This window comes from Thamnophis elegans, chromosome 8 (genome assembly GCF_009769535.1).
Source record: "Thamnophis elegans isolate rThaEle1 chromosome 8, rThaEle1.pri, whole genome shotgun sequence".
In the NCBI taxonomy this organism is placed as follows: domain Eukaryota; kingdom Metazoa; phylum Chordata; class Lepidosauria; order Squamata; family Colubridae; genus Thamnophis; species Thamnophis elegans.
Genome location: NC_045548.1, coordinates 76,262,872 through 76,283,428, shown reverse-complemented (window position 1 = coordinate 76,283,428; position 20,557 = coordinate 76,262,872). Strand labels below are relative to the sequence as shown.

The 20,557-nt window shown below is 47.6% G+C and overlaps 1 protein-coding gene across 1 annotated transcript in view; it reads left to right on the top strand.

The window, feature by feature from the left end:
• The window catches only part of SLC45A4 (solute carrier family 45 member 4), a 98,304-nt gene extending 78,351 nt beyond the window's left edge, over positions 1–19,953 (top strand). The window contains exons 3-8 of the mRNA XM_032222795.1: positions 2,756–2,944; positions 9,386–9,565; positions 11,744–12,819; positions 15,033–15,132; positions 16,864–17,075; positions 18,813–19,953. Of these exons, the coding sequence (XP_032078686.1) occupies positions 2,756–2,944; positions 9,386–9,565; positions 11,744–12,819; positions 15,033–15,132; positions 16,864–17,075; positions 18,813–19,178 (2,123 nt within the window). The 3' untranslated portion in view covers positions 19,179–19,953. The remainder of the gene's footprint in view (positions 1–2,755; positions 2,945–9,385; positions 9,566–11,743; positions 12,820–15,032; positions 15,133–16,863; positions 17,076–18,812) is intronic.
• The last annotated feature ends 604 nt before the right edge of the window (positions 19,954–20,557 follow it).

Sequence of the window (20,557 nt, the reverse complement as noted above, 5' to 3'; positions counted from 1 at the left end):
AGTAGGTAGTGGTCTGACCACGACAGGGGTATGATCTCATTACCCCTCAGACCAAGATCGTAACTCCACTGCTCCGAGAGGAATACGAGGTCAAGCGTGTGACCCGCTGAGTGAGTTGGGCCTCGAATTACTTGAGTCAAGCCCATGGCTGTCATGGAAGCCATGAACTCCTGCGCTCCATCAGAGTGTTCACCGAGCGAAGGCAAGTTAAAGTCCCCCAGAACTATAAGTCTAGGGAACTCAACCGCTAGCTCGGCTACTGACTCGAGGAGCGAGGGGAGGGCTGCTGCAACGTAGTTGGGAGGCAGGTACGTAAGCAGCAAACCCACTTGACCCTTGAGGTCCAGCTTCACTAGCAGGGACTCACACCCGACAAGCTCCGGAGCAGGGATCCTACGAGGTACTAAAGACTCCCGGACTACAATAGCCACACCGCCACCCCTTCCCTGGGCTCTCGGCTGGTGTAGCACCTGAAATCCGGCTGGGCACATCTCGACGAGGGGGACTCCTCCCTCAGGGCCCAGCCATGTTTCAGTAATACATGCCAGGTCTGCGCCCTCATCAGTTATCAAGTCCCGGATGAGGGGGGCCTTATGAACAACAGACCTGGCATTTAGCGACAGCAGCCTGAGACCAGGGTCCTGAACACCCGCGCCATCTGACCTTGGAGTGGGACTCCTAGGGCCGGAAGGAGGGATCTCTATGACACAGCGAGCCCTCCTTCCCCGATGATAGCCTGCCCTAAAGTCCCCGCCGTATCTGCCTCTCCCTGTCATGACCGCAATGCTCCGACCCTCACCCGTGGTTGTGGTCCCCCCAACCACCCCGATGACCCCCGTATACCCCGGCAGGTCCTCCGAATCAGTCATACCCAAACTCTCACTCAAACAATCCTCACGAAATAATTAAAACCCAAAGTTACAACAGTAATAGTAATAAAAGTGAGATCATTCATATCATCCCAAGCAGTCCCATGCACTCAACATACCGTATTAAAGTAAAATTTAAAATTTAAAAGTTTAAAAATTGCACGGGCTCATAGACACAATGTTCAGTTTAAGGTAGTCCAGAGGTGTCTTCTGCCCTCTCCTAAGGGAGGGCCTACCTTGAGGGGGGGCTCTTCTAAAAAGTTCAGTGTAGTCCAGGGGGGGGAGGGGCTGGGGGGTAAAGTGAGTTCGGGAGTCAGCTGCAGTGGTACGAACCGGGGAGTTAACCATAGTAGCAAGAAGTCTGGTAAGTGTGTTCATTTCAACAGCTTCTTTTGATGACATTTCCAGGATCAAAGGAGTCCAAAGAGGGAGGGAGGGAAGCCTTGGGGCCCAGCGCATCAAAAACAAGCCCAAGGTGGTCAATTTCATTAGCCAACAATGCTGGCGTCTATGGAGGTTGGCAGCTCGGAAATTAAAGTTTGCCGGTCCGCTGCCAGCTGTGAATCATAGGACTCTCCACCTTCCCTCAACTCTGTCCCAGGGGCCAATTTCCCCCTCACCAACTCTCTCTTAGTTCTCCTTTAATCTCCACGGTCTCCACCAGTTCCTTCTGTTCAAGCCGCGATGTTAGGCGGCATTAGATGGTAACCACGGCCGGCAATGTCGGTGGCCAGCAACAGGCAGCGTCCCTCTGCGTCCCTGACGCTTCCCAAACTCCCCTCTCTCACCAGCTCTCTCGTTGTTTGTTGTTTAAGTTAGTTCCAATCTCCACCGTCTGCTACGCTCGTTCGTTCGAGCCGCGATGTTAGGCGGCTCAGATGGAAAGAGACACAACGCTTCCACAACCAGCGAGCCAACAGACAACGGGGGCCGCGGCACCAACAATAGTCGGGGGAAGATCAAAGTTTCCCAGGCAGCTTGGCCATGAAGTCCGAAAACAGCTGAGCTGAGCCGCGGCGTTTTTCAAGCCGGCAACGGCAGGCTAGCGGCACAGCGGAGGTCGTAGTCGCGGCGGTCAGGCAGCAAACACGAAGGGGGAGGTCGGGCTTCTCAAACCAGCTGGGCCGCGGTGTTGGGCGGCGTCAGCGGCTTCAACTGTGCCGGCGTCTTTCGGAGCTGGCAGCTCGGAGAAGTAGAAATTTACCGGTCCACTGCCAGCTCCCGGACCGCAAGAAGTTCACACCACCCCCAGCCTCCCTCGGCTCAACTCCAGAGCACAAATTCCTCCTCTCCACGAGATTTTCTTTCAGTGCAAAGCCGGAGCGGCGAGCTCAGCAGCCATGTTCCTTACCCATGCGCAGTTGCCCATATTATGTCTATTTGTATTTTGATGTACGATACCCAGGAATCATTCACACGCATAGATATTTATAAATAATACAAAATAAAAAACTTGATTTTTAAAAAAAGAACGTAAGTATGCTGTTTTCTTGGCACCAATAAGGAGATTAGTTTTTTTTAAAAAACTAAGGGATCTCCTGGTGGCCTCAGTTCCAAATCTAGGCGTGACTCTGCTTTGCTGCCCCCTGCTGCCAATTCTGTAAACTGCATGCTCACTGCCCCAAAACACACCCGGAGTGGGAGGAGAGAATGCATGTGGCCAGAGCTTGCTGGTCAGGAGGTTGTTTATCTGCGTCCTACATCATGGCCTCACACAAACGCACGTGAACTCACACGCAAATACACACCCAATGCATCCCTGACTCCCTTTCCTTCCTGTACGCGGCCACAACCTCCTGGCTCCTTCTCTTCCAATTGAAATAGCCCAGGTTCCTCCCACCAGTGCTTCCTGCGAACTAACCCACATTCCTGGTTTCTCTTTTTAGGTCTTCCTGAACAGTACTACAGCCTCACCTGGTTCCTTAGTCCAATCCTGGGCCTGATCTTTACCCCTTTAATTGGTTCGGCCAGTGATCGCTGCACCCTCAGCTGGGGCCGCCGCCGGCCATTTATTCTCGCGCTCTGCATCGGGGTCCTCATTGGCGTTGCCCTTTTCTTAAATGGATCTGTTATTGGTAAGTGATGACCTACTGACTTCAGAGTAAGCTCCTTTTGGGCAATGGAGACCCACCCTCGACAGCTGGAGGGACTTAAAGCTACCACAAGAAATGTGCTGGGTGGATTTGGAATCGGCTTAGAGGTAGTCCTTGACTTACAACCACAATTGAGTCCAAAATTTTTGTTGTTAATAGCAATAGCAGTTAGACTTATATACCACTTCATAGGGCTTTCAGCCTTCTCTAAGCGGTTTACAGAGTCAGCATATTGCCCCCAACAATCTGGGTCCTCATTTCACCCACCTCAGAAGGATGGAAGGCTGAGTCAACCTTGAGCCGGTGAGATTTGAACCGCCGAACTGCAGATAGCAGTCAGCTGAAGTGGCCTGCAGTACTGCACCCTAACCACTGCGCCACCTCAGCTCGTTTCTATGCTGCCAAGCGAGAAATGTCTTAAGTGAGTTTTGCCCCATGTTACAACTTTTCTTCGTTAAGTGGAATGGCTGCAGTTGTTAAATTAGTCACATGGTTGTTAAGCGAATCCTGGCTTCCTCACTGACTTTGCTCATTAGAAGATCATGAAAGGAGATCACATGACCCCAGGACACTGCAACCGTCACAAATATGAACCCCTTTCGAATCGTAAATCGTGACCATGGAGACGCTGCAACGTAAGCATGAGGGTGAAAAATGGCTGCAAGTCATTTCTTTCACTACCGTTGTAATTTTGAACCGTCACTAAACGAACTGTTGTAAATCAAGGACTACTACTTTAATAATTACTACATTAGGCATTTACCTTTAGGAATATACATTATTTTATATAATTTCCTAAAATAGTTTAGTAAACTAAATATTTAGGAATTTATCTCTAGGAATCTATTTTATATAAATTCCTAAAATAGTTTAGGAATTTAAATACTTTAGGAATTTACCTTTAGGAATATACATTATTTTATACAAATTTCTAAAATAGTTTCGGAATCTAAATATTTCTGGAATTTATCTTTAGGAATCTATTTTATATAATTTCCTAAAATAGTTTAGGAATCTAAATATTTAGGAAATTATCTCTAGGAACCTATTTTATATAAATTCCTAAAATAGTTTATGAATTTAAATACTATAGGAATTTACCTTTAGGAATATACATTATTTTGTGTCATTTCCTAAAATAGTTTAGGAATCTAAATACTTCTGGAATTTATCTTTAGGAATCTATTTTATATAAGTTCCTAAAATAATTTAGAAATCTAAATACTCTGGAATTTATCTTTAGGAATCTATTTTGTATAATCTCCTAAAATAGTTTAGGAATTTAAATACTTCTGGAATTTATCTTTAGGAATCTATTTTATATAAATTCCTAAAACAGTTTAGAAAGCTTAAATACTTCTGGAATTTATCTCTAGGAATCTTTCCTAAAGAGGAAAAAAAATGTCAGAAACCTAGAGCTCACATTCCTTATTTTATTCTTGTGGAAGCCAGAGTGCTCAGTAATGGTGTAAGAACTGATCTGATGATGAGGGAATAATGGATACAGATAGACCTCGACTTACAATCGTAATTGGGACCAGATTTTCCCTTGCTAAGCAAGGAAGTTGTGATGTGAGCCCGTTTTACTTCTTTTTGACCACAGTTGTTAAGCAAATCAATCCAGTTGTTAAGTTAAGACCCCGGGACACTGCAACGGGATATCAAACTCCCCGCCTGCAGGCCGGATGGATCACACACTGGCCACACCCACGCCTGGTTTAGCAAAGGGGGGGAAAGTCGTGATATGTCAAGTGATGGCTCCATTACTACGTGAGTTTAACACCCCTGCTGTATAGGCTCTCTGGACTAGAAGACCTCCAAGGTCCCGATAGATGATAGATAGATAGATGATAGATAGATTAGATAGATAGATAGATAGATAGATAGATAGATAGATAGATAGATAGATAGATAGATTAGATAGATTAGATAGATAGATTAGACAGATAGATTAGATAGATGATAGATAGATAGATAGATAGATAGATAGATAGATAGATAGATAGATAGATATAAACACATACATGTATGTATATATGTATTGGTAAGGCCACACTTGGAATACTGCATTCCGTTTCGGTCACCACGATGTAGAAAAGATGTGGAGACTCTGGAAAGAGTGCAGAGAAGAGCCACAAAGAAGATTAGGGGACTGGAGACTAAAACATAGGAAGAACGGTTGCAGGAACTGGGTATGTCTAGTTTAATGAAAAGAAGGACTAGGGGAGGCATGATAGCAGTCTTCCAATATAGCAATAGCAATAGCAGTTAGACTTATATACCGCTTCATAGGGCTTTCAGCCCTCTCTAAGCGGTTTACAGAGTCAGCACATTGCCCCCAACAACAACAATCCGGGTCCTCATTTTACCCACCTCGGAAGGATGGAAGGCTGAGTCAACCTTGAGCCAGTGAGATTTGAACAGCCGAACTGCAGAACTGCTGTCAGCTGAAGTAGCCTGCAGTGCTGCATTTAACCACTGAGCCACCTCGGCTCTATCTCAGGGGTTGCCACAAAGAAGAGGGAGTCACTATTCTCCAGGGCACCAGAAGGCAGGACAAGCAACAGATGGAAACTAATCAAGGAGAAAAGCAACCTAGAACTAAGGAGAAATTTGCTGACATTGAGAACAATTAACCAGTGGAACAACTTGCCTCCAGAAGTTGTGACTGCCCCAACACTGGAAGTTTCTAAGAAGAGATTGGACAACCATTTGGCTGAAGCGGTGTAGGGTTTCCTGGCTAAGCAGGGGGTTGGACTAGAAGACCTCCGAGGTCCCTTCCAACTCTATTATTCTATTCCATTCCCTTCCACCTCTATGCTGCAACTCACTCACTACTAGCTCTTCAGCTGCCCACGATGAACCAGCCGCGATGGAGACGGAGCCGCCAGCCTGCCTAAGCCTTGTTTTTCTGCCGTGTTTACCTCAAGCGCGTTGTGTTTCACAAGGACACCTTCCCATTAATATAATTGTGTTGTAGCACAATAATATCGGCAGAAGCCGGGATGAATGAGGCAGCTCCGGGCATGGGAACCCTCTGGGAGCCTTTTCACAGGGAAACGGTTCCTGTTGTTTTCTGATTTCCCTTTAATGCATATCTGGCAAAGACATCCTGTTTCCAGCGTTATTTGAAAAAAGAGAGACAACCTTAAAAAAAAAAACACACACATACACCAGATCATTTCATTTTGGGGTTTTGTGTTCTCCCCCTTCCCTGTTCTCCCAGGGACAAAAAAGATTATAACGCGATCTTAAAAGTTGTTTATCGAATGTCTAAATGGAAAAGATTTTTTTTATTTTCCTTTATCCCCTTCGACCAAAAAAATAAATAAAAGGAAAACCATTGTGAGGAAACAATTGAAGCTGGGAATTTACTGTCTTTAGGAACTCAGCCTGAGAGTCGGTTCCACGGCAATATTTCATTCGGAGCGAGCTGGGCTTGCGATGGGGTTGGAGCTACTACCGTAATTTCTCAGTTTTCCCGAGAGCCTTTGAAAGGGAAACACCTTCGATACACGCAAGGGTTGTATTCCCAAGATCAATCGCAGGCAGTCCTCGACTTACGACCGCAATTGAGCCCAAGATTTCCGCTGCTAAGCAAGACGCTTGTTAAGTGACTCGTTTTATGACGTTTCTTGCCAGGGTGGTTAAGTGAATCAACGCAGTTGTTACGTTTGTGGTTGTGAAGTGAATCCCACTTCCCCATGGACTTTGCTGGTCAGAAGGTCACAAAAAGGGGATCGCGTGACCCCCCCCCTAGAGACCCTGCAACCGTCATAAATACGGGCCAGTTGCCAAGCGCCTGAATTTTGGCCCCATGAGGATGCTGCGGTGGTCGTAAGTGTGAAAAATGGTCATGTATCACTTTGTTCAGTGCTGTTGTAACTTCGAACAGTCACTAAATGAACTGTTGTAAGTTGAGAACAACCAGCTACATCTTCCACAATGACAAACGGTCGTTCTGACCAGGGCTGATTTCATAATTCCAAAACACCGGAAAGGAGACTCCGGTGCATGGAAAAATCAAGAATCTGGATCTGGGCCTTGCAGGTAGAAAGAAGATCTGTTACCAGAAGTCAGGACATCTCCATCTTCATATCTATAGCTTTCTTATTAGGACAGGGGTCTCCAAATCTGGCAACCTTAACACTAGTGGACTTCAGTTCCCAGAATTCCTCAGACAGCCATTGGACTTTTAATTCCCAGAATTTCTCAAACATCCATGTGGACTTCAACTCCTACAATTCCTCAGCCAGACCTATGGACTTCAGCTCCCAGAATTCCTCAGACAGTTATTGGATTTTAGCTCCCAGAATTCCTCAGACAGCCATGTGGTCTTCAGCTCCCAGAATTCCCCAGGCAGCCATGTGGAATTCCTCAGACAGCCATATAGACTTCAGCTCCCAGAATTCCCCAAGCAGCCATGTGGAATTCCTCAGACAGCCATGTGGTCTTCAGCTCCCAGAATTCCCCAAGCAGCCACGTATGTGGACTTCAGGTCCCAGAATTCCTCAGACAGCCATATGGACTTCAGCTCTCAGAATTCCCCAAGCAGCCACGTATGTGGACTTCAGGTCCCAGAATTCCTCAGACAGCCATATGGACTTCAGCTCCCAGAATTCCCCAAGCAGCCACGTATGTGGACTTCAGGTCCCAGAATTCCTCAGACAGCCATGTGGAATTCCTCAGACAGCCATATGGACTTCAGCTCCCAGAATTCCCCAGGCAGCCATGTGGAATTCCTCAGACAGCCATGTGGTCTTCAGCTCCCAGAATTCCCCAGGCAGCCATATATGTGGTCTTCAGCTCCCAGAATTCCTCAGACAGCCATATGGACTTCAGCTCCCAGAATTCCCCAAGCAGCCACGTATGTGGACTTCAGGTCCCAGAATTCCTCAGACAGCCATGTGGAATTCCTCAGACAGCCATATGGGCTTCAGCTCCCAGAATTCCCCAGGCAGCCATGTGGAATTCCTCAGACAGCCATATAGACTTCAGCTCCCAGAATTCCCCAGGCAGCCATATATGTGGTCTTCAGTTCCCAGAATTCCTCAGACAGCCATGTGGACTTCAGCTCCCAGAATTCCCCAAGCAGCCAGATATGTGGTCTTCAGCTCCCAGAATTCCTCAAACAGCCATGTGGACTTCAGCTCCCAGAATTCTGGGAGTTGAAAGCCATAAGTCTTGAAAGTTGCCAAGTTTGGAGACCCCTGTTGTTAAACTAATAAAGATTAACCAGAAAATGTTCCTATTATGGGTTTTAATTGTCACTCCTTTTTTGAATAACACATTCTCCCTTCTTTGAAAAGTTTCCAGTGCTGATGGGTTCTGTAGCATCTCCCAGTTTTTGACAATACGGGACCGAAGTCACGGGAGCTTTTTAGTTCTTCCTCCATTCCTGCTTGCTAAGTTTTGACTCTAATATTTTCACAAATTGTCTAATCTTATCAAACTCTTACAGAAGGAGATAACTTCACCAGCTTTTTTTCTATGCCAATCTGACAAACTTATGGTCTCCATTCCCATCAGGGACAAAAAAGGCCCCTTCTGCTCTCGCTTCCAATCTATTAAAAGGTTGCTTGGGTGACAGAGTTTAATTGACTTCTTCATTATGCCATAAGATGTCTCCTGAAGCTAGATTGCCAGCCTGATGTGTCAAGAAGGCACTCTTACTCTCAGCTTCCTTCCTTCCTTCCTTCCTTCCTTCCTTCCTTCCTTCCCTTCCTCTTATCCACTCACCCTTTTCTTCCCTTGTCCCTATCATCCCTCCACCCAGTCATCATTCCATCCACCTATCCACTAATCCCCTTCCTTCTTTCGTTCCTTATTTCATTCATTCCTTCCTGTTACCCACTCATCCATTTCTTTCCTCTTCCCTATCATTTCCTCCCTCCCCTCTCTCCCTCTTTTCCTTTCTTTCTTCCCTCCACCCACCCACTCACCCCTTTCTTTCCTCTTCCCTATCATCCATCCATCCACCTATCCACCATTCTCCTTTTTTCTTCTTTCACTCCTCCTTTTGTTCCTTCCTTTATTCCTCTTACCCACTCACTCATTTTTCCTCTTTCCTATCATTCCCTTCTTTCCTTTCTTGCTTCCTTCCTTCCCTGCCTCCTCTCTCTCTCCCCCCCTTTTCCTTCCTTCCCTCTTCCCTCCCTTCCTTTCCTCCCTTCCCTCCCTCCCTTCCCTCCCTCTCTCCCTTCCTCTCTCCCTTCCTTCCTTCCTTCCCTCCCTTCTTCCTTCCTTCCCTCCCTCTCTCCCTTCCCTCCCTCCCTTCTCTTCTTCCTTCCCTCCCTCCCTCTCTCCCTTCCTTCCTTCTACTTTTTTCAAAAAAAAAACAAAGTCTTTTCCCCCTCATGGAATTTCTCTCACGCGAACTGACCCCCAGCCCTTCTCTTCTTCTTCTCCTCCTCCTCCCTCCAGGCCTTGCTATCGGAGATGTCCCAGACAAGCAGCCCATCGGCATCGTCCTCACCGTTCTCGGCGTGGTGGTGCTGGACTTCTGCGCTGACGCAACCGAGGGGCCCATCCGCGCCTATTTGCTGGACGTGGTGGACAGCGAAGAGCAGGACATGGCCCTCAATATCCATGCTTTTTCAGCCGGTACGATGTTTACGTTATTTCCCCCCACCGCCCCCGGCCTCCCACCGGTAACCCTGAAGCTTTATAGGCTCAGAATAACGTCGTCGCTAACTTCTTTGTCGTGAAATCTTGGGCGCCAGGGAAAAACCATGGTTCCCTCTAAAATCTTTCCAAGGCAAAGCCAGGAAGCATAACTTAATTTGGGCATTTTTTGTCCTTTCTATTCAGTTTAATATAATATATTTTAGTAACCATGGAATCACTAATGTTGTATCCTGCCTGCCTCTTGGGTGTGTATGTGTGTGTTTGTGAACTCGTCAGCCATATAATTAATCAATTTAATTAATAAATGAATATACTGAAATAATTAATATTCCCCATGTATCAATAGATTTTTAGTAAATAAAAGGTGGGAAAAGTGATACAGTAAGTGCTTGAGAAGTTTTGCATTATATAGCTGTTTCTCTCTCTCTCTATCTATCTATCTACCTATCTATCTATCTCTCTCTCTCTCTCCCCCTCCTTCCCTTCCCCCCTCGCTCTTTCTTCCTTTTGAAGCCACTTGTTTATTTAAAAAATTTAAAGGCGTCTGTTGTAATCTCATTGGAACAGATCAGTCCCTTCTCTGTTCTCTGGGCTGTTTGTCAGTTTGAAGACTTCCATAAAACCTATCAAGTCCCCTGGGTAATTTTAAGACTTTAATATACCATTTGATTTGTTGTTTTTTAAAAGGACGACGCAAAGCACATACTGCCGAGATTTGCTGTTTCATAGCCAGCTGTTCCGAACCCATGTTTTAATTCCTCTACCCTCTGTTGCTCCTAAACCCAGCCTCTGGCTGTTCATCAATTTATGGAGGACCAGCGGTAGGATTTATTTGAGTGCAGCCTAGCAGTGTGATTCTAGTTTATACTTGAATAAATCCTCCCAACTTTTATAAACTAGTGGTCACCCTCTTGATATTTTTGACCATTCCCCCCCCCCCATGAGGCTCGGTGGCTCACTGGCTTAATGACCCTGGAGATGGTCTGCTTCAGAGGTTTGAGTCCTAGCACTGCGGGGCAGGTTGAGTTCCCGTCACTCGTCCCAGCTTCTGTCCACTTAAGAGTTCGAAAACTCGTTCTATGCCAGTAGATAAAAGGGCAACCACTTCACTGGGGAGATGAGTTGGTGCTCTGTTTAGGCAGTCAGATTCCTGCCAGCTCTGAACCTTCCTGGCTGTAACACCCGTTGCAAGGTGGCTCTGAGGAGGGGAGAGGAGCCTTGGATGGCGCTGCAGGAAGAACCGCTTGCCTTTCTCTCTGGTGCAAAGCCAGCTCACCCTCTTGTGGCTCACCTTGGGAAGCACGCAAAGATTTCCTACAGCGGAGCTGGTAACTTGGCAGCCAAGCTATTATTATGCGATGGCTTGGTGTTCTCCATGCAATAACAACATAGTAATAAAAATAACAAAACTGCCCAGGTTTGGAGACCCCCCCTGGACTAAACCATTGACCATAGCATGAATAACCCATTGCAGCTTTTCCCAAATTGGGGAACTACAAAGTCCATGCTGGTTGGGCCTCCTGGATGAAGTAGTCACAGGTCATCTGAGCATCACCCAATTGGGAGAAGAGTGGTGTTTGCCTGGTTATTTATTATTTATTTATTTGTTAGACTTATATACCGCTTCATAGGGCTTTCAGCCCTCTCTAAGCGGTTTACAGAGTCAGCATATCGCCCCCACAGTCTGGGTCCTCATTTCACCCACCTCGGAAGGATGGAAGGCTGAGTCAACCTTGAGCCGGTGAGATTAGAACCGCTGAACTGCAGATCACAGTCAGCTGAAGTGGCCTGCAGTACTGCACCCTAACCATAAGGGATTCTTGGTAGTCTCTGAGCACTGGCCCTGCTGATGATATTATCTAGTTTGGTAACGAAACGCTTGCAAGGAAACAACCAAGTTCAGAGAGCACCAAGGACCCCATCGTTTTAACCCTGAGCTACAATAATTCCGCTTATAATGGTCAGATCCACAACGCTGGACACAAGTAACGTCCGGGTGAAAGTCCTTTGATGTTCCCCAAGGAACGTTCTTCTTCTTTCCCCCCACAATCTGCCACTCTTTGGGGGAGGGAGGAGCTTGTTCCCGCCTGTGCGGGTCTTCCCGCCCTTCACAGAGCAGCCATTTTGTACCCTTGTCCTTCTCTTCGTCCGTAGGCCTGGGAGGAGCCATTGGCTACATGCTGGGCGGCCTCGACTGGATGCACACCATCTTGGGCAGCCTCTTCAAATCCCAGGAGCAGGTCCTCTTCTTCTTTGCCGCCATTATCTTCTCGATTTCCGTTGTCCTCCACCTATGCAGCATCGAGGAAGAGCAATACAACCCGCAACAGGACCGGATCGACGACGAAGCGGAGACCCTGTCCAGCGTCAAGCTGAGCGGCAGCCTCCCTCCCCTCAACCGGCTCAACGTCATCAACGAGGAGGAGCCTTACGGGAACTCCTTCTTCCCGGACGAGGTCCAGTCCGAACAAGACCTCAACCTGGAGTTCCTGGAGGTGGACATTGTCAGGAGTAAGAGCGATTCGGTCCTGCACATGCCAGACGCCACCCTCGATATGGAATCGGAGCTGCTCTTCCTTCACGAGATCGAACCTTCCATTTTTCAGGACTCGTCCTACCCGGCGACGCCGCGCAGCACCAGCCAAGAACTCATGAAATCCAAATTCAACCGCTTGTCTGCTTTCCTCAGGGAGAACGAGAAGGAGGAGGAGATGTTACTTGAGAATCACTTGAACGAGGCCAAAGTCCCCAATGGGAACGGCTCCCTACCAAAAGATCTCCTGAACGGGCACGTCAGGGTGGGCATGAAGCAGTCGTGCACCTCAAGCTCCATGCGCCGGCGGAGGCACATGTTCTACCGCCAGCCTTCGAACACCTTCTCCTACTACGGGAAGATCGGGTCCCACCACTACCGCTTCCGGCGGGCCAACGCCGTGGTCTTGATCAAGTCCTCCCGGAGCATGAATGACATCTACGACATGCAGAAGAGGCAGCGGCAGAGGTACCGGCACCGGAACCCGAGCGGTGCGACCAACTCCAGCGGAGACACGGAGAGCGAGGAAGGTGAAACGGAGACCACCGTGAGGCTCTTGTGGTTGTCCATGCTGAAGATGCCCAAAGAGCTGCTGCGGCTTTGCGTGTGTCACCTCTTGACCTGGTTCTCCATCATTGCTGAAGCCGTCTTCTACACCGACTTCATGGGCCAGGTCATCTTCCACGGGGATCCCAAGGTGAGAACAGCACCTCTGTCGCCAGGGGCCAGTAGTCTAGTGTAGCCCCGTGATGGTGAACCTTTTGGGCATTGAATGCACCAACTGAAACCCGAAACCCACTTATTTATGGCAAAGGGCCAACATGGCAATTTAACCTGAACAATAAGGTTTTACGACCTGAAATAAGGATAAACAAGGCAGAGTTTAGCTAATTGTTCTAAGAAAAATGTGGTAAAATGCACTTTTATGCCCCTTCATTTTTTCCTGCTTTGGAAATATTACATTTAGCAACAATAAAAAAGAAAAAAACATTTGTAATATCCTTTCTCTTTCCCTCCCCCTCTCTTTCTCTCTCCTTCCCTCCCCCCTCTTCTCTTTCTCTTTCCCTCCCTCCCTTTCTCTTTCCCTCCCTTCCCCCTCTCCCCCCTCTGTCTCTCTCTTTCCCTCCTCTCTCTCTTCCCCTCTATCTTTCTCTCTCTTCCCCTCCCTCCCCCTCTTTCTCTCTTCTCCGCCCTCTCTCTTTCCCTCCTCTCCTCCCTATCTTTCTCTCTTCCCCTCCCTCTCTTCCCCTCCCTCTCTCTCTTTCCCTCTCTCTCTCTCTCTCTCTCTTGCACTCTCTCTCACCCTCTCTTCCCCCTCTCTCTTTCCCTCTCCCCCCTCTCTTTCCCTCTCTCTTTCCCTCCCTCCCTCTCTCTTTCTCTCCCTCGCTTTCTCTTTCCCTCCCTCTCTCCCCCCTTCTCTTTTTATCTCTCTCTCTCTCTTTCCCTCCCTCTCTTTTTCCTTCCCTCTCTCTCTTTCCCTCTTCCCTCTCTTTTCCTCCCTCCCTCCCCCACCCAATGGGAGAAACACAATGGAGCTGGGCTGGAGCAAGTGGCCACAGAGAGGGCTCCGAGTTCCACTTCTGGCACACGCGCCATAGGTTTGCCACCACTGGTATAGCCTTTATTGTCATTGTACAAATTAAATACAGCAAAATTGGTTTTAGCCTCACTGGTGCAAAAAAATATAAACAACATAAATAGTATAAAGAATAATCCCAATGCAAGTGATTAGGGGAAAAGAGAAAAAGAAAGGAAAATTAGCCATATATTTCTGCGTGTGTGTAGAGTGATTGTGGTTGTGTTTAAGAGTCCGACAGCCCAAGGATAGAAACTGTTTTTAAACCGATTTGTTCGGCTGGCTCTGCTTCGATGTCTTCTTGCCCGATGGTGGAAGTGTGAACAGACACTGACCAGGAATCCAATGAGCAGAAGAGGAACGTTTGCTCAACCACAAACACACAGACACAGAGATTCCACTCTGGTGTAACATTCTGTGCCTAGTTGTCCGTGATGAGTAAAGAGTAACTTCTAGGCAATCAGGGAGAAAGCGTTCCATTGTGTAATTTTTCCCCCCCAGCTTAGCATGTAACCATAAAACTGACTTGATAGTTCTAAACAGGCTTGTAGGAGGAACTGTGAAAAGGCAAAGTCCTTGCGGCTCTCTGAGTTTGGTCATATGCTTGCAGATGTTTCATTACCAAGCTAGATAACATCATCTGTGCTGGTAATTACGGATGATGTTACCCAGCTAGGTAATGAAATGTCTGCAAATAAACCACCAAGCACAGAAAGTATCAAGGACCCCATAGTCCTCCTCCTCCTCTTCTCCGCAAACTCCCTCTAGTACTGATGATGTTACCTAGTCCGCAAGAAAACAGCCAAGCTCAGAGAGCACCAAGGATTCCACATTCCTATTCTTCTTCCTCCTCCTCTTCCTCTCCGCAAACTCCCTCTAGTACTGATGATGTTACCTAGTCTGCAAGAAAACAGCCAAGCTCAGAGAGCACCAAGGATCCCACATTCCTATTCCTCCTCCTCCTCCTCTTCACAAACCCACCCCTTTCTTGCGGTGATGTTGTTACCTAGTTGAATAGCGAAACGTCTGCAAGAAGACCACAAGCTCAGAGAGCACTAAGTATCCCACCATTCTCCTCCTCTTCCTCTTCTCCACAAACCCCCCACTCCCTTCTAGCACTGATAACGTTACCTAGTTGGCTAATGAAACATCTGCAAGAAAACCGCCAAGCTCACAGGACCCCCACAGTTTAACCCCGAGTGATCTACAAAGAGCGGCTCTTTTAAAAGAAGCGGGGCTGGCAAATTGGTGGGGAAGGTGCCTCCCCCCCCCCCCGCCACCCCCCAGTTTCTTGCAAGTTCTGCCTTTGATCCAAGCCTCTTCTTTCCTGGCAGGCCCCTTCTAATTCTACCGAGCTGCAGGACTACAGCGCTGGCGTCCAGATGGGCTGCTGGGGCCTGGTCATCTATGCTGCTACTGCTGCTGTGTGTTCAGGTGAGAGGCTCTGGGCTACCATCCTGGATTACAGATGGGTGAATAGTTGCATAATTGAGAATAGCAATAGCAATAGCAGTTAGACTTATATACCGCTTCATAGGGCTTTCAGCCCTCTCTAAGCGGTTTACAGAGTCAGCATATCGCCCCCACAGTCTGGGTCCTCATTTCACCCACCTCGGAAGGATGGAAGGCTGAGTCAACCTTGAGCCGGAGAGATTAGAACCGCTGAACTGCAAATAACAGTCAGCTGAAGTGGCCTGCAGTACAGCACTCTAACCACTGCGCCACAGGACAGTCACTAGAGAAGGATCATGATGTTATCCATTCAGTCGTGTCCCATTCCTAGTGATTCCATGGGATACGTCTCTCCAAGTCTTCCAATCTTGCACTACTTCTTTGACTTGTTCTATGCTCTGGCTGGTGTCACTGTTGTGGATTCGGACAGTGAGGAGGTTGGGGAGGAACCTGGGCCAGTCCTGGAGTCTGGGGAAGGCTCAGATGAGGGCTCTGTGTTGGAGGCAGAGAGGGAACCAGGGCCGTATGCCAGTTATCAGCTGCCTTCAGAGTCAGACACCAGTGAGGCAGAGGAATAGCTGGAGCCTGTTCCCAGTGTGCGCATGCGCAGAGTTGCCAGACAAAGGGGACAACTAAAGAACAAGGGTTGACTTGGGAGTAAAGACAGATGATGAATGGCCCCTCCCAGACGAAAGAAAAGAGGAGCGACAGGGGTGTGGAGTTTGCAGGAGACCATTAGTTCGCTTAATTGGTTCATGATTCTCCGAGACTCCTTACCAAGTTTTGCAGATCTCGGCCTGGCAGCTCTCCAAGCCAGATAAGGTCTGTGACTGTAAATCCTCCCTTGAAAGACTTTGCTGGATGGGAATGAGCAGAATTCACAGTCAATTAATAAAAGGAGTTTTTTTGTCGGGACAAGGAGTTTGCTTCAGGCCCTTGGGAAGCCTCGGTCAGAACAGTCAGCTTCGATGGCGAACTAGAACATGTTGAAGGATAACATCTCCATGTTGGAAAGGGAAAGACAGCGACTCTTCCAGAGAAGATCTCAATTAGATTTGGACGTTCAGCATGGAAAATATATCCTCTTCCTCAAAGCTAAAGCTCCTTCCTTAATCATTCCGTATTGCTGCCCTCAAGTAGTGTTGGTTGAGAATTGTAATCCCTATAGATCTGGACATGAGGTTGGAGAAAGATCCTTGGGCCAAGATGTATCCTGGAGACCAGTGGTCTCCAACCTTGGCAACTTTAAGACTTGTGGACTTCAACTCCCAGAGTTCCTCGGCCAGCTTTGCTGGCCGAGGAACTCTGGGAGTTGAAGTCCACAGGTCTTAAAGTTGCCAAGGTTGGAGACCACTGCTGTAGACCAGATATGGGTCCTATAAGCCAGAGGTCTCCAAACCTGGCAACCTTAAGACTTGTGGACTTCAGCTCCCAGAATTCCTCGGCCAGCCAGGAATTCTGAGAATTGAAATCCACAAGTTTTGAAGCTGCCTTGGTTGAAGACTCCTGCTATATAAGCTTTGGCCCGAGGATTGCACTCCCAAATTTCAAGCAATAGAATGGGAAAAGGAACAAAAGACACAACGGGTGGATTGACTATCCGACGGGAACGTAGAGAGTTTCGGGAGAGTAGCAGAAACCGGTTCGGGTTGCCAGCGTGTGGAGAAGTTCAGAACGTTGCGTAACTGTTGACTTGTGTCCATCCTTTCCCAGCTGTACTCCAGAAATACTTGGACAATTATGACTTGAGCATACGAGTGATCTACATCTTGGGCACCCTCGGGTTCTCCATCGGCACGGCGGTGATGGCCATCTTCCCCAACGTCTACGTTGCCATGATCATGATCAGCACCATGGGAATCGTTTCGATGAGCATCTCCTACTGCCCATACGCACTTCTGGGGCAGTACCATGACATCAAGGAGGTAGGTGCCTTCTCACTGGAAATCCACCAAGTCTTGAGGATGCACCTCTTTTGGGATCGGAAGACCCCAGTTAGATCGGCGGTGAGAATGTCTTGATTCTCCGGGATTTGACAGAGCTGATTCCAACTCAAAGTAATAGATGTTGATGTTTGATGTTTATTGGTCTTGTATGCCGCCCACTCCCGAAGGACTCCGGGCGGCTTACAATAAACAAGGGAAGGGGATAAATAAACAAAACAACACTTTAAAAATACACAACATTCACAGTTACCGTGGGGCTGGATATTTCGAAAGCCCCCTGGCCTGCTGGAGCAGCCAGGACTTAACGGCTTTGCGGAAGGCCGGGAGGGTAGTAAGGGTCTGGATCTCCACGGGGAGGTCGTTCCAAAGGGCTGGAGCTGCAACAGAGAAGGCTGTCCCCCGGGGAGTCGCCAGCCGACATTGGCTGGCAGATGGAATCCGGAGAAGACCTAACCTGTGAGATCTAATCGGTCTATGGGAGGTAATCGGCAGGAGGCGGTCTCTCAGGTGGAGAGAATAGAGCTTCTCTTAACCTTCAAAAGGTTGGAGGGTGGACACTTCTTCATAGAGTTATGGGGGTCCCTCACCTATCCAACCCTACAGTTGCATGGAGGCCATTAGGGAAGGAGAGCTTCTGCCTTTTTGACATGAGATGGTCACAAAGACCTTCTGCAGAACTTCTCCTGTAGCTGTGTCCTCTCTGGACTCACCCACCAGCACAATCTCACATGGAGTCCATCCATTTATGGATTCCTATAGCGCAAGTAAATCAGGGATGCCCAACCTTAGCAACCTTAAGACTTGTGGACTTCAACTCCCAGAATTCCCCAGCCAGCATGGCTGGCTGGGGAATTCTGGGAGTTGCAGTCCGTGGGTGTTAAAGTTTCCAAGATTATACACACCAGTAGAATCACCAAATGGCCTGGGGACTCCTAGAGCATTCACCTACCAAAACGTTCACAGTTTTAACACTAACTCGGTCTTAGAACTGTTATGCAATTGCTAGGTTTATTATGTCCATGGAGATTCTCAGTCATCCAGGTCATGGTGGGTCCCAAAGATGCTTTTTCAAAAGGCAACTAGATGTTGTTTTTCCTTGAAGAAGTTTCACTTCCCAGCCAAGAAGCTTCGTCAGTTCTTGAATGAAGCTTCCAGAACCCAAGAAGCTTCTTGGATGAGAAGCAAAACTCCTTCAAGGAATAGCAAAGTCAACCTGGAGCCAGTCAGGATCGAACTCCTGGCAATGAGTAGAGTCAGCCTGCAATACTGCATTCTAACCACTGTAATATCCCTTCCCTCCCTGTCTCTCTCCTTCTCTCCTTCCTTCCTCCCTTCCTCTCATTGTTTCAGGTGTTATTTTCTTCCTTCCTTCCCTCCCTCCCTCCTTCCTTCCCTCCTTCCTTCCTTCTTTCCTTCCTTCTTTCCTTCCTTAACACTATGATTTAGACTTGTATACCGCTTCACAGTACTTTTACAGTCCCCTCTAAGCGGTTTACAGAGTCAGTCTCTTGCCCTGAACAATCTGGGTCCTCATTTTACCCACCTCTGAAGGATGGAAGTCCGAGTCAACCTTGAGCCGGTGAGGATTGAACTGTTGAACTACTGGCAGTCGACCGTCAGCAAAAGTAGCCTGCAGTACTGCACTCTAACCACTGCGCCACCAATGCAGACTCCTTCACCTTGATTTGTGTTTTGTTTTTCTGCTCTTTTTTGCAGTACATCCATCACAGCCCTGGCAACTCCAAGCGAGGCTTTGGCATCGATTGTGCCATCTTATCGTGCCAGGTCTACATCTCCCAGATCCTGGTAGCTTCCGCCCTGGGAGGCGTGGTGGATGCTGTGGGCACCGTCCGGGTCATTCCGGTAGTGGCGTCCGTGGGCTCTTTCCTGGGCTTCCTGACGGCCACCTTCTTGGTGATTTACCCAGATGTTGGGGAAAGTTCGAAGGAAGAGCAGAAGGAGCTGGCCCCGCCGGCCGCAGCGGAAAGCAGCAGCGGGAACGAGGAGAAACCGATGGTGATCAAACTCACCCGCGGAAAAGATCCGACTGCACCAGAGGTGGAAAGCGAGTCGGCCGTTTGAAGGCGCCCCTCACGCACATTCCAAGCAATCCAGATGCAAAATCCAGAACGTCCTTCAAAGCAAAATTTTGAATTTTTAGCGGGCAGCTCCCACCATTTTAATTTGCAGCAGGGGGATTTTAGGGAGGGGGGGAGGGGAAGATGATTTCACACAATTGTGGAGCCCAGAAGATTTTCATGTTGACGGCTTTATCTACAATCCAGAAAAAAAAAATTCTCTCTTTCTTAGAGGTGTTTTTAATGAAGAGAAACGCGTTTTTGGATTTCCGAAGCGGTTTTTATCAACCAGAAGGAAAATGTCCTTCTGGATTTTTTGGGGGGTTTTAAAAAGTCATGGCGTTCTTTTCTCTCTTTCGTTTTTCTCCCGCCAATTATTCATTTGGACATTTCTTTATTTTATTTTTTGGACAATTGGAAAGTTTGGGATTTAACTTGAGCCGTTCTTGCTTCCTCTTCTTTTTTTTTTTTCAGGAAAAAGAAAGCTTTTGCTGTTATCTTCTCCAGGCCGCTTAGTTTTTCTTAAAGACAATCAATTTGCATTTGGTTGAAATTTGTGCATTTGTAGAATCGATGCAATATTAAAATCGACAGCTTTCCTTGGGGGGGGGGGTGGTTCCCCCCCACCTTTCCTCTCTTGAACTTTGGCCTGGAACTCATTATTTTGGGAGTCATCGCTGTTCTCGCCCCCAATTTTATGTGAAATTATCGCAGCAGAGTCCACAGTGTGAACAGCTTGCTCGTTTATTTATTTTTAAAAATAAAAAAATAAAATTCAGGCCGATGGGGGTAATTTTTCACTTTGAAACCCCCCAGGCAATCTGGATCCATAGAAGCTTTTTTTTTTTTTTTTTTTTTTTTTGGTGGAAGGAAAGATAATTTTAGCCAGTTTGGATGGTGAGGAGAGAAAAAAAAACACCAGGTGGGGAAAAAAAGCAGTGACTCTTGATACCCACAAACCCTGGGTCAATTTGAATTTTTCCATTTTGGAGTTTGGTTGTCCCAGCTTAGTGGCGTTTTAAAAGCCATTCATCTCCTTTGCGACAAAGCTGCTTGGGGAATCTCCACCGTCCATCTCTTCAAGTCGATTGTGTGGGTTCCCTCGGGGTTTTGGGTTTTTTGGGGGGGAGGGTTGGGGAGGGGGAGGGGAGGGTTGTTGATTGCACTTTTTTCGGAAACTTCCAGGCTGGAAACAAGTTGGCGAACAGGTGGTCTCGCGAAAACCAAAGGCCTACCTCTGAGATTTGCAGAGTAGCAAATATTTGTCTGCCTACTACGTGTTCGATTGTTCGTTCGTTTCTTTTCCCTTGCTTGCTTTTTATTTTTATTTTTTATTTTTTAAAAAAGAAGCTTTTGGGCCTTCAAGAACGCAACTTTTCTTTC